Source organism: Suillus plorans, assembly GCF_016647745.1.
Source record: "Suillus plorans strain S12 chromosome Unknown HD556scaffold_5, whole genome shotgun sequence".
Lineage (NCBI taxonomy): Eukaryota > Fungi > Basidiomycota > Agaricomycetes > Boletales > Suillaceae > Suillus > Suillus plorans.
In genome coordinates, this window is record NW_024537389.1 from 541,306 (window position 1) to 555,659 (window position 14,354).

General features: G+C 45.8%; 3 protein-coding genes across 3 annotated transcripts; 1 reads left to right on the plus strand and 2 right to left on the minus strand.

Annotated features, from left to right (window-relative positions):
* Nucleotides 1-5,607: 5,607 nt before the first annotated feature.
* On the minus strand, nucleotides 5,608-8,313 carry HD556DRAFT_1304068 (uncharacterized protein; the record flags this gene model as incomplete). Its single annotated transcript, XM_041299643.1, has 11 exons — nucleotides 5,608-5,610; nucleotides 5,637-5,950; nucleotides 6,979-7,116; nucleotides 7,168-7,284; nucleotides 7,364-7,457; nucleotides 7,511-7,622; nucleotides 7,649-7,681; nucleotides 7,730-7,805; nucleotides 7,853-7,967; nucleotides 8,020-8,139; nucleotides 8,185-8,313. 11 exons carry the CDS (start codon nucleotides 8,311-8,313, stop codon nucleotides 5,608-5,610), a joined length of 1,251 nt encoding a protein of 416 aa, XP_041165699.1.
* Nucleotides 8,314-10,372: 2,059 nt separating this feature from the next.
* On the minus strand, nucleotides 10,373-11,823 carry HD556DRAFT_1304069 (uncharacterized protein; the record flags this gene model as incomplete). Its single annotated transcript, XM_041299644.1, has 5 exons — nucleotides 10,373-10,421; nucleotides 10,592-10,693; nucleotides 11,021-11,178; nucleotides 11,275-11,631; nucleotides 11,686-11,823. 5 exons carry the CDS (start codon nucleotides 11,821-11,823, stop codon nucleotides 10,373-10,375), a joined length of 804 nt encoding a protein of 267 aa, XP_041165700.1.
* Nucleotides 11,824-12,058: 235 nt separating this feature from the next.
* On the plus strand, nucleotides 12,059-13,733 carry HD556DRAFT_1437866 (uncharacterized protein; the record flags this gene model as incomplete). Its single annotated transcript, XM_041305761.1, has 5 exons — nucleotides 12,059-12,155; nucleotides 12,205-12,288; nucleotides 12,350-12,445; nucleotides 13,503-13,583; nucleotides 13,633-13,733. 5 exons carry the CDS (start codon nucleotides 12,059-12,061, stop codon nucleotides 13,731-13,733), a joined length of 459 nt encoding a protein of 152 aa, XP_041165701.1.
* Between the last annotated feature and the right edge of the window lie 621 nt (nucleotides 13,734-14,354).

A 14,354-nucleotide genomic window follows, 5' to 3' on the forward strand; every position in this document is an offset into this window, starting at 1 on the left:
GTTCCATCACGAGTTAATGGGGTGTCGAAAGATAGATCTTCGATTATTCGTACTGTTGATTCGTCGGTGGCGTATTCGACGAGTACTTCATCATTCGCTAATTTGTAGGCGAACGGGTCGTTAACGGCGGGTTGGAAGTTATCCGACCATACGTCTTCCTTGGTGTCGTAATTGGGGGTTTCTTCGTCTGCAACTTCCTCTACAGAAGCGGTATAGGGGAGGGTGGTTTCATTAGTTGCCACCTTCACCTGTATCGGTTTCTTTAGTTTGGAATCTGTCCAAAGACGAGACGTTTCCTTTTTGATAGGAGTTCTTTCGGGAAAAAGTGGAGGGAGGTTTCTCTTTCTTCTCTCCCGATCTATTTTTTTTTCTATTATCCGGGATCTCTTCGTGGGTGGTAGGGATACAGTCTTCTGTTCCCAATCGATCACAGGTTTTGACGCTGCGAGCCAGGGAAATCCTAAAAGGATTTTGTCTTGTCTGGCAAGTGTTGCTACATTGAATTTTCCAATCATTGTCCTTTGGTCTATTTTGACAGTTAGGATACAATAGCGGGAAATGAGGCCTCCTTGGGCTTCCGATCCATCTGCCGTTACGACAGGAAATGGTTGAGAGAGTTTGTGTGTTCGTATTTTGTGCCTTTTGCAGAAGGCACTGCTTATAAAGGTTCCGGATGCTCCGGAATCGATGACCATAGAAGTTTCGACGGTTTTCATACGTTTATTGGAAAAGATTGATGCAAGGATTCTTAATTCGTTTCTATTTCCAATGGATCATATTAGTCGTACAGGGGTAGGAAGCACTGACGTCGAGGCAGTCTTCCTGTTTAAAAATCCAATTCCACAAAGCGGTGTTCTACTTCGGTGAAGTCACTATCCTCATCATCATCTTCTTCTACCTTTGCAGTTTTCCTTCTGACCAGGGCTTTCCTCTTTGATGAGGCGCTCCCCTTTTCTTTGTCTTCCTTCTCCTTCTTTCTCCTAATAGGTGTCTTTCTAGAGGTGGAGGCGCGACTTTCGACTTCGTCGTCGCTGCTTTCATCCTCTTTGTTTCTTCTGATCTGGTCTCTCTCTCTCGGGTGGAAGGAGGTGTCATTGGCGCAATGTCCAACTTGATGACATTTGAAACATCTTCCTTCTTTGAGGTGTTTCTTTAGCTTGGCGTCAGATAGACGGCTTATACGATCGACTTCCATATCGTCGTTTCTTCTGGGGACATAATGTTTGTTTCCGAAGTTCTTCTTCCTTTGAAGGTTTGGTCTTTCTCGCTTTTTGATAGCTTTCAACCTCTGATAGGCGTTATCGAGGTTGATACAGGTGTTGACTACGGTGTCGAAATCGTCGAGACTTTCGCCGGTACGGTGAAGACTATCCTGTAGTCCGTAGTCTAGACCTTGTCTGAAGAATTCGATGAGGGGGGCTTGTTCGGACATTCCTGCCCTATGCGCGAGGAGTCGGTAGTTGGAGATGTAGGTGTGAAGGTCTCCCTTCATTTCCAATCCTCTGATTTTCATCATGGCAGTTCTGGCGGGGTCCATAGGTTTAAAGGCTTCATCGAAGTCTTTCTTGAATGCGACCCATGTTCCGTAACCGATCTGCTGTCCAGAGGTATCCTTCCTCTTGGGATCTAGGGCTGCTTCCATGAAGTCTTCGGCCCAAGCTGCTGTGTTTCCTTTTGTCATATAGGACAATACAAGGATGATCTTCTTCTTATCTTCATCGTATACCTTATCATTGATGTCGAGGTATGCGTGGCACTTCATCATAAATCTTTTAGATTCTTCTCTGTCTCCATCAAATTTGGGAGGAGATCCGATCTTGAGTTCTATGTCTTTGACTTTAGTGGTCATGTTGTTCAATGGCGGGATGTTTGGTAGTGCCCCTAGGTTCAAGGCTCCAATTAACGGAGTTAGCGAAGTCGTGGTGTCGGTTGCGTTGCGGATGGCAATGGTTCAGGTAATGAAGACTTTAATCTTTTGTTACGACTGGGATCGGTCGTGCTATCAAAGTCCGGATGGACAGTCGGCGATGGGCCTGATAGACGAGGGTCTTCTCTCGAATGAGAGGATCAAGGATCTAGGCTAAGACGAGTGTCGCTGACTCTCTTAGAATCGTAGTTCTTAGACAACAAGGTTGGAGACCTTGTTGAAGGAATGTTCCAGGTAAAACCCAGTAGATTAAAGTAAGGAATACAATCGTGCATAGTACAGTCTATATAGGTAATGTTCAAGCGGAGCTTGTGAATGTGTTATCATGATAAGAAAGATAGGGCAGACGGCCCGCTTGGAAAGAGATAAGAGATAGGGCGGACAGCCCGCTTGGATAAGAGAAAGGTACGGACAGCCCATTTAGTACGTAATGAGAAAAGAAATGCTAGAAGTGAATGTTATCGTAACATTTAAACCTTTTTTACAATTTTTCCAATATTTTTCTTGCTGAAAAAGTCTTTCATGCTTCCAGTGTTGTAATTCTTTTGCAAGATCAGCTCGAATTGCCTCTGCATGTTCTATGACATCTTCAGTGACTTTTGTGCGATGGGGGATGTCTGAAATCTTCGTCTTGCTGCATCCATTATAGTGAAGAAGCTCCCAAAATGCATCATGGTCGACAATAGATAAGGCCTGTATGTAATATGTTGAGTAACACCACATATTCGAGTTCTAAATGTACCTGGTCTGTTTCGATGATGAAGTGAATAATACATTCATGAAGCTGTTCTTTGCTCCACTCCTCCAGCCTCTGGACAGTTTCAGTGAAACTGAGAATTGATTGTTGTCTGTAGAATGTGTGTAAGGTCAGCAACACATTTGTCAATGAAGAGACTTGGCAGGTTGATGCACTGCTTATTGCCATCAGATTTACCCTCCAAGCAATCCAATTCTTCTTGTGGAATACAATGTTCATGTATATCAATTTTTGCCATGATACATCTCTCTCGGTATACTTTGTAGTAATCCATACCCATCCAGCAAACATGTGTGCACATCGTGCTATTATTACCCTTGAACACTGTCTGCAACTTCCCATATTTACTTGGATTGCTCTTTTTCTTATCACTGAAATCACCAGGGTAAGCTGAAATACACAAATATAATTTCCTATCACTCACTCGCAAACCTGGCACACATAGACTTCTACCAGATTATGGGAGTCAACAGGTTTGAACATGGTCAAAATATCAGCAGTGCCATCCCTTTTTTATGTCTCTTTTTCTGAGTAGGTTCATCCTCCTTCTCATCTGACTCTTCACCTGCAGTACTAGTGTTAGATGTCAAGCCTTGAGATTGCAAGGCTTTAACCCGTTCTATCGGCACTGGCTTCGAAGGTTTGGTTACCTTTGGAATGGGTGCATCTTTCCTATTCTGGCGAGTGCTCGAGCCTTTGGACTTGGAAATTGTGGATTTAGCGTTATCTGCCTTGCATTTCTGTGTGTTCCCAAAGGTTGCTGGAGTCAGTTGGGTACTAAATGTGAAGGTAGTAGATTCATTAGGTAATGTCGGTGATAGTGATGGAGAATAAACTGGGGGTAAGGAAGCAGTATTTTGTGTAGGTGAATGTACCCATTGTATATTGCAGGCTTCTTTGAGTGATCCATCAACATTGAGTGCACACTGGTCCATCGTGTGGGTTGTCAGGTTAGTACAAGACACTCAGTGAATTGTCAAAGGAAATAAAACATTTTCATGTGTACATTGTTGCGAGATTTCATTGTAGAGACTGACATCTCTGTGGCCTCGTAGAGGTCTAAATTCTGATGCATGTATCAATGCTAATCATTACCTGAATCATTCCCTATCATATCCGACTCAATATGCACCAAACCCGAAGAAACATTGGACATTGGACATTGGACATCACACTTTGGACATTGGACATTGCACTTTGGACATTGGACTATCGGACTTTGCATGTACTCGTCCTACCTATGTCCTGTCTCATTGTGCTAGCCTGTTAAGAACGTGCTCAAGGGTCGAATCTGAAGGGCTTGGCTTCAGCTCGTGCGCTGCGCCCCTTACCCGAGTACATGCCCTTAACTTCCAAAGGCTGTTGAACAATGTCCGAAGGTTACTGGACGATGTCCGGAGGGTGTCGGGCAATGTCCGGAGTCCGATGTCCGATGCGTGGGAATTCCGGCGGACGTTCGGGAACAAGAGATAAGACTAATCCGGACGAAGTCTGAACTAGAAAGGAAACAGTGGAGGACTACCAGAGGTAGAGGCGGAGATGATAAGTCTATAGGAATCAATCCTAAGACGAGCAGAGGTCGACGAGAGAGAAACTCAAGTCGGACGGAGGAGGGAATGAGCAGAGTCTAAGATGATATTCGAACTAAGGATGTACATAGATTCTACAGGGTTTATATACTACTGAGGATTTAACGGAGAGTAAGCCAGTGCAGTCCGAAGCTATGCGAGGCTGTGGACGGAGGGTATAGAAAAGTCAAACACTAGTCTATCGGAAAATAAAGGTGGAAATGAAATGAGGTACAGAAAATGATATAGTCTAACTGGAGTAGGAACGTACAAAGGGATAAGGCACAGAAGTTAGATGCGGGTCGGATCCAGACATAGATAGACGTCGGCCGGATCCGGACATCCGGAAATGAGGTGTGTGATAAGTCCGGGTCCAGAACGCGGGATATGACATAGCCCCACTAGGTGCGCAGTTATCTATTTTCCCATCGCTAACATTGTAGACCACATTATTACATGTCCGCAGCACCTCATGTCTTATTACATAGGACATTGGACCCGAAAATATTGTGCTACTACTTTCGCCTATATGGTTCCGGACTTCTACGTATCTACATAAATATTGGACTCCCCATAGCATCATTATCATCCAAGTAGAGGAGAGCCGTTCTCCGACGCTTAGGGGTCAAACCTGATATTTCGTAGTTCTTAGTTGACATTGTGAATATCATCGTTCCTTCACCGCCCGTATCAGTCATTGTTATTATTGCACACACCGCTCGCTTTCCCGACGCTTGCTATAGCGTTACTATTAGTTTCCGATACCCTGAACCCGAACCCAATAACCCGAAACCCCGAAAACATCAGACCTGACACTTTTGCATCGGACATCGTAATTATAGCTTCGGACATTGTTTCCCGCGCTCGGACTATTGACCCCACTTCACTCACTGACCCCCAAAACTATTCCCAGACCACAGACCCCTGGGTCGAACGCACTTGTCTCACCAAGTATAGCAGACTAGGCAGTGCAAGACCACAACATAAAGATATCAGTTTGGAGCCATCTTTGTATAGCCCCACTCTGTGTTGTATTCCTACATCGTTTTCCACTGATTTCAAGTTTCGAGCTTCAGCACTCGGAACTTGGCATCCGGCACTCAGCACTTGGAACTTGGAACTCGGCGAAATGTCCAAGGAAATAGAAATTTCACATTTTTTGCGAGTTTTGAGTCTCCAATCTGGAGCTTCGGGTGTTCCAATTTTGACACCCAGTGATTTGTGATAGAAAACAAAATATGTTGCACACTGGGATTCGGAGTTCGGGCTTCAGGACTCAGAACTCGGAACTTGGCGATTCGATATGTCAGTTGTAGCAAAGGTAACATTCATTGAAAAAATTGCATGTACATCTATCACTATGGAATTGTGTAGCCATGTCTACCTCCTCACCAGAACCTTCACCCTTCACCTCAATATCCATTTCATCCACAGAATTGTATTCTGGGACAAGGTTGCCAGGATCATCTGGGTCCACAATGTCGCCGGACATCTGTGGACCATCAGGTTCAACTTGGCTGGGCTCAAACATGACACCCTCGCCGGACATCTGTGGACCCTCAGGTTCAACTTGGCTGGGCTCAAACATGACACCCTCGCCAGACATCTGTGGACCCTCCGGTTCTAATTGGCCAGGCTCAAACATCAGACCCTCGATGGCAGAAGGATCCTCGAGTTTCAGGGGTGTGAGCTCCATCCCTGCCATTGACAGATTGATGAGAGGAGGAAGTGCTGATTCGGGGGGTGACATGGAAGGGGGGACGGGTTGATGAAGCAACAAAGATGTTGCATTGGCAGGGGGGTCCGAAAGTGGAAATGATGGGTGCCGGTGTAGAGACTCGTGCCTCGCATTGTGTGATATGGCACTTTCCACTAGGGAGTACACAGCACGACTTGCAGCATCACTCTGTGTGCTATCCACAGCTATTCCCTTACAAGGCGCAGCTTTCCCACGCAATGCGCAGCATGCGCGCACGACTTCCCGTGCTTTACGATGTATACGCGCGCGCGCTTTCCCGCGCTTGAGCGCCCTATAGCGCCAGCCATCCAGAAGCATCCATCCACTGTCCACCAAGCTCTCTAGTGCGTATATTCCCATTTCTCTTATTTACATATCGTTCCACCTCTATTTTTACCATGGACCCTTACTTACATATATCTTTACATACCTACTCGGTAGCGCTTCGGCTCCGCATGACAGCGCTTAGGCGCCATATAAGCGCCAGCAGTACATATTATTAGACACTTTACTTTCCAACAAGAACTTTACCTCCCACTTACCACCCACATACTACCTAGGAGAACATAGTAGAAATCTATTCTTTGACACCTCGCGCTCGTATCTCTTGTCTAGTATCTAATCACCCCTTAAGCAAACTCACTCTTACTCTCTCTCATTACCGCTCACACGCGCGCGCTTCCCGCGCCTCGCGCGTACCTTCGCTTTCCCGCGCCTTGTGCGCACCTGCGCACTTTCTCGCGCTTCGCATCAGCCGACCAGTAGCGCCTTCGGCGCGCACTACTAGATCCTTGCTGCACTCGCTTCCCCTTTAGGGTCGAACGCACTTGTCGTCTCAAGTATAGCAGACTAGGCAACGCGCGACCTCACAACATTTACAGATACAGTCTGGAGCATCATTTGTTCCTCACAGTATTGTTGTTTCTACACCGGAGGATGATTTCTCGTCGAAGGCCTTCATGGAGGCATTGCAGGGTGTCAATCTTACCATCCTGCTCTGCCACACGAGCCTCAAGAATTGTGACTCGAGCTGCACCATCCTGAATAGCCATTGCCATGGCGTGGAGATCAGGCATGGGCACATCGAGTGCCGAACGAGAAACTCCGGAGGTCAATGGTGCAACTCCTACAAGTGGAAAATGAGGTCAAATGGTCATAGAAAATTCGGGTGACATACGAGCTGGTGCAGGTGTAGGTGCCTTGATGGCAGTAACGGTCTTGCTGCGACCCCGTGTCTGCACCTTGGGTGTTTTCACAGCAGACAGACCGGTGTAGAGATTCATTTCTGGCTGGGCTTGTAGAGACTGTTTTTACCTTACCTTATGTTGGCACTTTTGTAGCTTACATAAGCAAGTTATCTTTTCACCAGTTACCAGTAGGAGTCAGGGTCTTCAGTAGTTTTTCATGATATTTCCTCTCCTCTGAGCCTTGAGCCTGGTCCAGAAACCCTTTAGGGTCGAATAGCAGCTAGGTTCTGCAAGACCCAACATTGTTCAGACTCACTCTCTGAATTGTTGTACCTTCACCGGGAGTGCCGGAAGGGCCACGAGATTGACTACGAGTTTGGCCTGTGGATTGTGAGGTGGGCGAAGCTTTGGAGGGAGCTTTGGAAGGAGTTTTGGACCTGGTCCTCTGGGTGGTCCTGGTGGCAGACTGACCTCGAGAGCATTTCGGCGGTGGTCCCAGACTCACTGAGATACATTTGATCTTCTTGGTGGTGCAATAGACACAGGACATACAGGGGTTGCCGGTCCTCTTGTCCAACCGAGTTGCGCAGGGCCATTCCATCTTGTGGCAAGCCTGGCAAGGGTTGTTCTGTGGGTTCCGTTAGTTCATAGACACACAACCTTCAATCAAAGTACTCATGGGTCCGGGAATGAGAATGTCACTTGTGTCAATGACTGGTGGCGCCACTGCCAGGGTGGCCGGAGTTGGTTGAGGGGGCCTAATGACCTCCGGAAGCTTGCCAGAAATTGCCTGATACATTGTAAGCATACACCTGAGTTCCAGACATATACATTCGACTTACCATAGCAGGCCCGAAAGGTTTCTTCTTTGGGGCCCTGGGTGAACGAGGCGATCCGGATGTCCTTGCAACACATGCGGAGAGCTGGGGAAGGATGACCATTGGAACCCCACCCGAAACTGGCTACAAACCAAATGAGACAATGAAAAAAAGAACCAGACAACATACCTGAGTAAGTGAGTCATCATCATCTTTGGACTCAACGAACTCCTTCGACTTAGCAAGGCGAGTTGTCTTCGCCTGCTTGCGAGTCTTCATCGCTGACTTCGGCAGTTGCGAGGGAAGTGCCAGAATCATGGGCGATTTCCTCTTCCTATTTCCATCCGCTTCCGGCTCCGGTGAAGGTTCAACGATACAGCAAGGCACAAATGAGGCTCCTGACTGTATCTATAAATGTTGTAAGGTCGTGCATTGCCTAGTCTGCTATACTTGACACGACAAGTGCATTCGACCCTAAAGGGGAAGCGAGTGCAGCAAAGATCTAGTAGTAGGCGCTGAAGGCGCTACTGGTTGGCTGATTCGAAGCGTGGGAAAGCGCAGGCGCGCGCGAGGCGCGAAGGCACGGGAAAGTACGTGCGTGTTGAAGGTGAGGAATCTTGACTGTGGGTGAAAACACTAAAAGAAGGGGGCTCTACAGCAAGACCTGGATACGAGAATACAACTCGACCCAAAGGACAGCTACTGAGAGAAGTTCCTCGTGAATAAGGTGGAGGGAAACTCTGTCAACTAGACGGGCGCTGGTAGGCGTGAGAAGATAACGTGCACGAAGGCGCGCGTGAGGCGCGCGTGAGCGATGCGAGGGCGCGCTGTCATGCATGGTATGTGATTCATACCATGTCAGATATATATAGAGAGTGATAAGGAAGATATGAGAGACTGTCTAGCCCTCTGTCACTGAGTTACCTCTCTATTTTTCCTTTATTTCATTGTTTTGTATTTTATTTCTTAGACTTATTTTACCTTGTATTTTATGAGCATGTGACCTTCTGTTTATTTCTCATTATTTATTTTTATTTGGCTTCTTTCAGCCACAGATTTGTTTGTCAAAGTTTTGTATCTCTTTGTTTATGTCTGACTGTTTACTTTTATTTGGCTTCTTTCAGCCACCAGATTTTATTTGTCATCACATCATGTGACTGGGAAATAATCTGGTTTGTAACATTATTAAAGCTGATTCAACATGTTTAGTCATGATTGGTCATGCTTTGTAACAACATTTAAACATGACTCAACATGTTCAGTCATGGTTGATCATGCTTTGTAAGTTCTTTGTAAGACACTGAACTTTGTTTGTAATGTACTTAGTAAGAAGGATGATTCAGCTCACCCAAAAGGCTTGGTTTGTCAGCTTCTGCATGACCAATCCCTGAGAAGAGTCAGCACCTTTCTGTCACACTTTGTAATTTCTTTGTAAGATTACACAGTATTTATAATGTATATTAGTAAAAGCTGATTCATCACCTGGTTTGTAAGCCACATTCTTACCAATCCATCTGACAGAATCATGCTTAGTAAGGGGATTCCAAAAGGTATAAAAGGACCCCATTTTCACCCATGAAATATAACTTCCCATTTTTCATTCTTCTCTCAAACCATGTGAGAGTACGTAAGAATAAAAGTGCAGGCAACATGCCTTGAAGTAAGACTAAGACACATCGTTATTCTATTCTAAAGTTATATACTACCTTACAGGGGTTGACTATATAACTTTTGTTATTGTTATTCTACTCTAGGTTATACACTACCTTACAGGGGTTGACTATATAACCATTGAACAGCTCTCATTCTAAGCTTTACGTGTATACATAAGACTCTCTCTTTCAATGGAAAGTGAGACACATATCTAAGGACAACAAAGTTGAAACAGACTTTCATAGGTTGAAACACGACCTACTAGGCTGAAACAAACCTAACGAATTTATCCAGAACACAGAACATTCCACAAAACTTCATATCAGACTTCACAAGGAGAGGACAACAAACTAAATCCTCCCAAGAACTCACCATGTTACCTCCCACGAAGTAGAAAAGTCGGAGAGCGTGGACTTAAGGACTGGCAAGAAGTCTTCCCTGTGTATAATTGTGTTGTCATTATACACAACTTTTATATAAGACCCTTAAGTAACAAGACAGCGCGAGATGCGAGGGGCGCGCACGTATGCGGAAGCGCACTTATGAGTGATAAGGGATGTGGTTTCAAGTATAGTAGAGGCACGAGCTGTAGCAGATGGAGAAGTATAATCTGATTTCAAGTACTAAGGTGCACTATACAACTTGCAGTATACTGAGATAAATGGGGGGGAAAGTAGTAACCGAAGTAAAAAGAACTTCCCTCTATTTAAGAAGGGAGATAGCGCTATGCGGCACTTCCGAGCGCGGTACCGAACCGAGTAACCATATCAACTCTAAATATAATCTAAAGTCTAAGATAGACTTTCTGTATGTAAGCACGGGGATCGGACCGAGTGCACGTCAATTCAGTGAAAGAGATAAGAATAATGCACCAGTAAATCAGTGAGGACTTAGGACGGACAGATGGACAGGTAGGCACGAGAAGACCCAAGGGGAGGCGCACGGACGCGTGCAGAAGCGCGCAAGTGCATATAAGGTGCGCGAATGAGGCGCGTACGTAGGGTGCGCGCGCGGAAGCGTGTATGACTGATCCTTCGGATAAGAGCTGGAATATGTAAGGAATATGTGGTTCATAGGGCCGTATGTCCGGCATTGAGAGGCGCGAGTCTCTACAGCATATATAGAGATATGGAATGTAAGTGCTACTTTCTAGGGAGAGATTCCAACTAAACTGAGTTGTGTGGTATGAACATGGGGGTTGCTCAACTACTCTCTGGTATGTACTACTGGCACTTATGTATGGCACCTAAGCGGTGTCATGCGGAGCCAAAGCGCTACCGAGTAAGGTATGTAAAGATATATGTAAGTAAGGGTCCATAATAAAAATAAAGGTGGAACGATATGCAAATGAGAGAAATGGAAATATACGCACTAGAGAACTTGGTGGACAGTGGATGGATGCGTCTGGATGGCTGGCGCTATAGGGCGCTCAAGCGCGGGAAAGCGCGTGTGCATATACATCGTGAAGCACAGGAAGTGTGCGCACATGTTGCGCGTTGCACGGGAAAGCTGCGCCTCATATTGGAATAGCTGCAGATAGCATGCAGAGTGATGCTACAAGTTCGTGCCATGTACTCCCTAGTGAAAACTGCCATATCACACAATGTGAGGCATGAGTCTCTACACCGGGTTGGCAACAACCGCCTTACCTTTTCCCTTCTCCCGGGACTCGGAGGTAGCCTTGCTGGAAGACCCGGCAACATTGCCGGCAACAATAGGTGGCGAGGGAAGGTCAACTGGAATTGAACCTACCGAAGGACCAGGAGCGACCGGGAGATCGAATGTGTGGTCACCTAATGCCTCCCAGGCGACAATCTTGCTGTACCAGGCATGCTTCAACAAGCGGGGATCGTCGTACCCGATGCTGTGCCAGTTGGGCCAAACCTGGGGAGTCATGCCCCTAACTCGAAGTAACTCCTTTGAGCACAATAGCACGAGGCCAGGAATGTAGGGTCCATTCCCATACTCCCGGACAGTCCTAGACTACCTGGATGTTGGACAAAAACAAAGGAAAGAAAAAAAGACAATGCTACATACCACAAGTTCACTGACCTGTGATGTCAGAGAATAGTGGCTGGAGCCTGGAGGAAGCTGCCGAGCACCAGTGACAATGGCCATTATTTGGGCAGTGATTGCCTTGAGGCCGGTCAAAGAGGTGTCAACTGGAGTAGACATGGTAATTGAGTTGAGAAAGTTGAAAGAGTTGAAATCAGATTGAAATCAGGTTGAAATCAGTTATCACAAGGATGATGTTTCAGTAGAAACAAGATCAGTGATTGACCATCTAAAAACTCATTGATTGTTTGTCTTTGTTTGGTCATGGTTCAACTTTCGGCAATTGCCAGCCCCTTGTGTTCAACTTCAAAGTTATCAATAATCAGTGAATCAGTTAATCAGTTCCTCACAAAACATGGGCTCTCCTGCAACAGTTAGATTTAATGAGCCTCCGGTTACTCAATATGACTCAATGGATGTGGATGACTCAACTGAGTTCCAGATATCAACAGGTATGTTCTACTTCTATTATATCCTATCTATTTACCGGACATGCCTTAGATCAATTATACCTTGGGCCGGATGATGACACAGACTCATATCCTGTGTCATCCAGTGGTCCGGATGTCTTGTCTTTCATCCCCGGTAAGTTTTTCAATTGAAGTAACAAAAAACCTAACCATCCATGTTCACTCAAATCTTACAGATCAATCACCTCCGGGTCACGCTGATCAACCAGGTCTCCCCATTTACCCGGACCTGTACCTCAGGCCTGAGGATAATCTCATGCCTGAAATTCCCAGTAAGTTTATTGATTGAAATAAAAAAAATATAACCATCCATGTTCAAAAAGATCTTATAGATCAATCACTTCTGGTGTAGAGACTAATATCTCTGTGGCCTTGTAGAGGTCTAAATTCCCAATGTCCTAATCACCTTCCGAATACAGCGCGACACATATATCGCTAGCGCGCTCTCAGTGCTCCATCGGCTGCTTGCACACACGAGCGCTTCGGTCGTGCATCTTCAGTTCCGTCCCCTGTCCCCCGTCCTCCGTCCATCCATTCCATGTCTGTTTGGTTCATCGGTGCATATTCCTATCTGTTTTCTCATGTTCTGACATATCTCCGGCACTTGCGCATATATTCCGTATGTTATAGACCCTTATTACATGTTATCACATATTCACTTCGCTTCTCAGTTCGCTTTAGTGCTTGACAGTGCTTAAATGCTTCATAGTTAGAATATATATATCTGCATCTCATTGTAGAAAATGGCATCTTTCTTCCTGCACATCATTGGACTTTAAGTCTAATTCTCCGCTATAGCCACCAAACACTATCAGAATATCTAAGAATACTTGAGCGCTAGTCATCGCGCCCTTCTAGAACCTCTGTTACTTGTCCTCCGGCTTGTTAAAAGAGTCGCTCCGCTCCACCCATACGTGCGCCATCGCACCTTGTCGCTTGATAAGCGCTTATTAGCGCTTCCACACATTTGCGCTTCGCTCATCGTCGCACGCCTTACCAGGCTTGACTAAGCGCCCAGTTCAGTGTTTCCCTCCAATTATACACTTAGAGGAACCTTCTCAGTAGCAATCCCCTTGGGCCGACATTAGCTCGCGCACAGAGGACCATCTGAGTTTATCTCATACTACCTATTTACCTACCCTTTACATTCCTCATCTACACCGGCTCAACCTGATCAACTGTGATGTGAAGCTGGAGTGTGCTGATAGTGATAGTAATGCTTCGGGTGCGCCGGACGTATCCATACCATGTAAGTGACTTTATACCATCCAGTCTTCCCTACTTAATTCATCTCCCAAGCGAATGCACAGTCTGCTGAACATCATTCAGCACAGTCGGATGTCACAAATGCAGATTTGCTTTCCATGGTTCTGGAGTTCTGGCCATTTGGATCTTACCATCACACAGGATGTGAGTATCTCATATAGATTATTGATCTTTTTGCTAATTTTTCTCTTAGTGCAATCAATTCAAGATCGGCTCGATGATTACAGACACCAACATGGAAATCTTCCTGACCCATACATACAACAACTACTCGAGGCTGAGAGACCATTCTGAACCGCTTGGGCAGAAACATCTGACAAACTCAGAAGAGCTGATGCTGACCTCTGGCAGCTGCAAAGAGCTGAATGATTGACCTCCAAAATGCTCAAGGTTGTAGATTCCCTCATTGATAGGTTTGAAGATCAACTTTAAATGTACATTATCAAATATCTGATAGTAGACAAATCACATGTAAACTACCGAATTTTGGATATATCACCCTCTCATTTCCAATTGATTTACCAAGCATCAACAAATCCCGAGCATCAAAAACCGAAGTTCAATTCTCACTGTACTCAGGATCACCGAGTCCCGAGGATAGATTACCAGGTACTTGTTCCGAGACCCGAGCATCAATCACCGAACACCGAACACCGATTGCATAAGATTGAAATGTACATAAAGGCAGACAGTGTGGGATAAGTGCATTACTTCCTTCTCCTCGCTCTAGTCACTCGAGGAGACTTGTCTAATGGCTTTTGCATTGACTCACTCCGGGTGGTCCTCGCCGATGGCTCAATCACCGCTTTATTTCCCCGCATCCTTTTCGGCGCTGGCAGCATGTTCCTCCCTTCCATTGCAACATCCTCTTTAACTGCACCAGTGTTGCCGTTGGTTAACCCGGCCAAGAGGTCA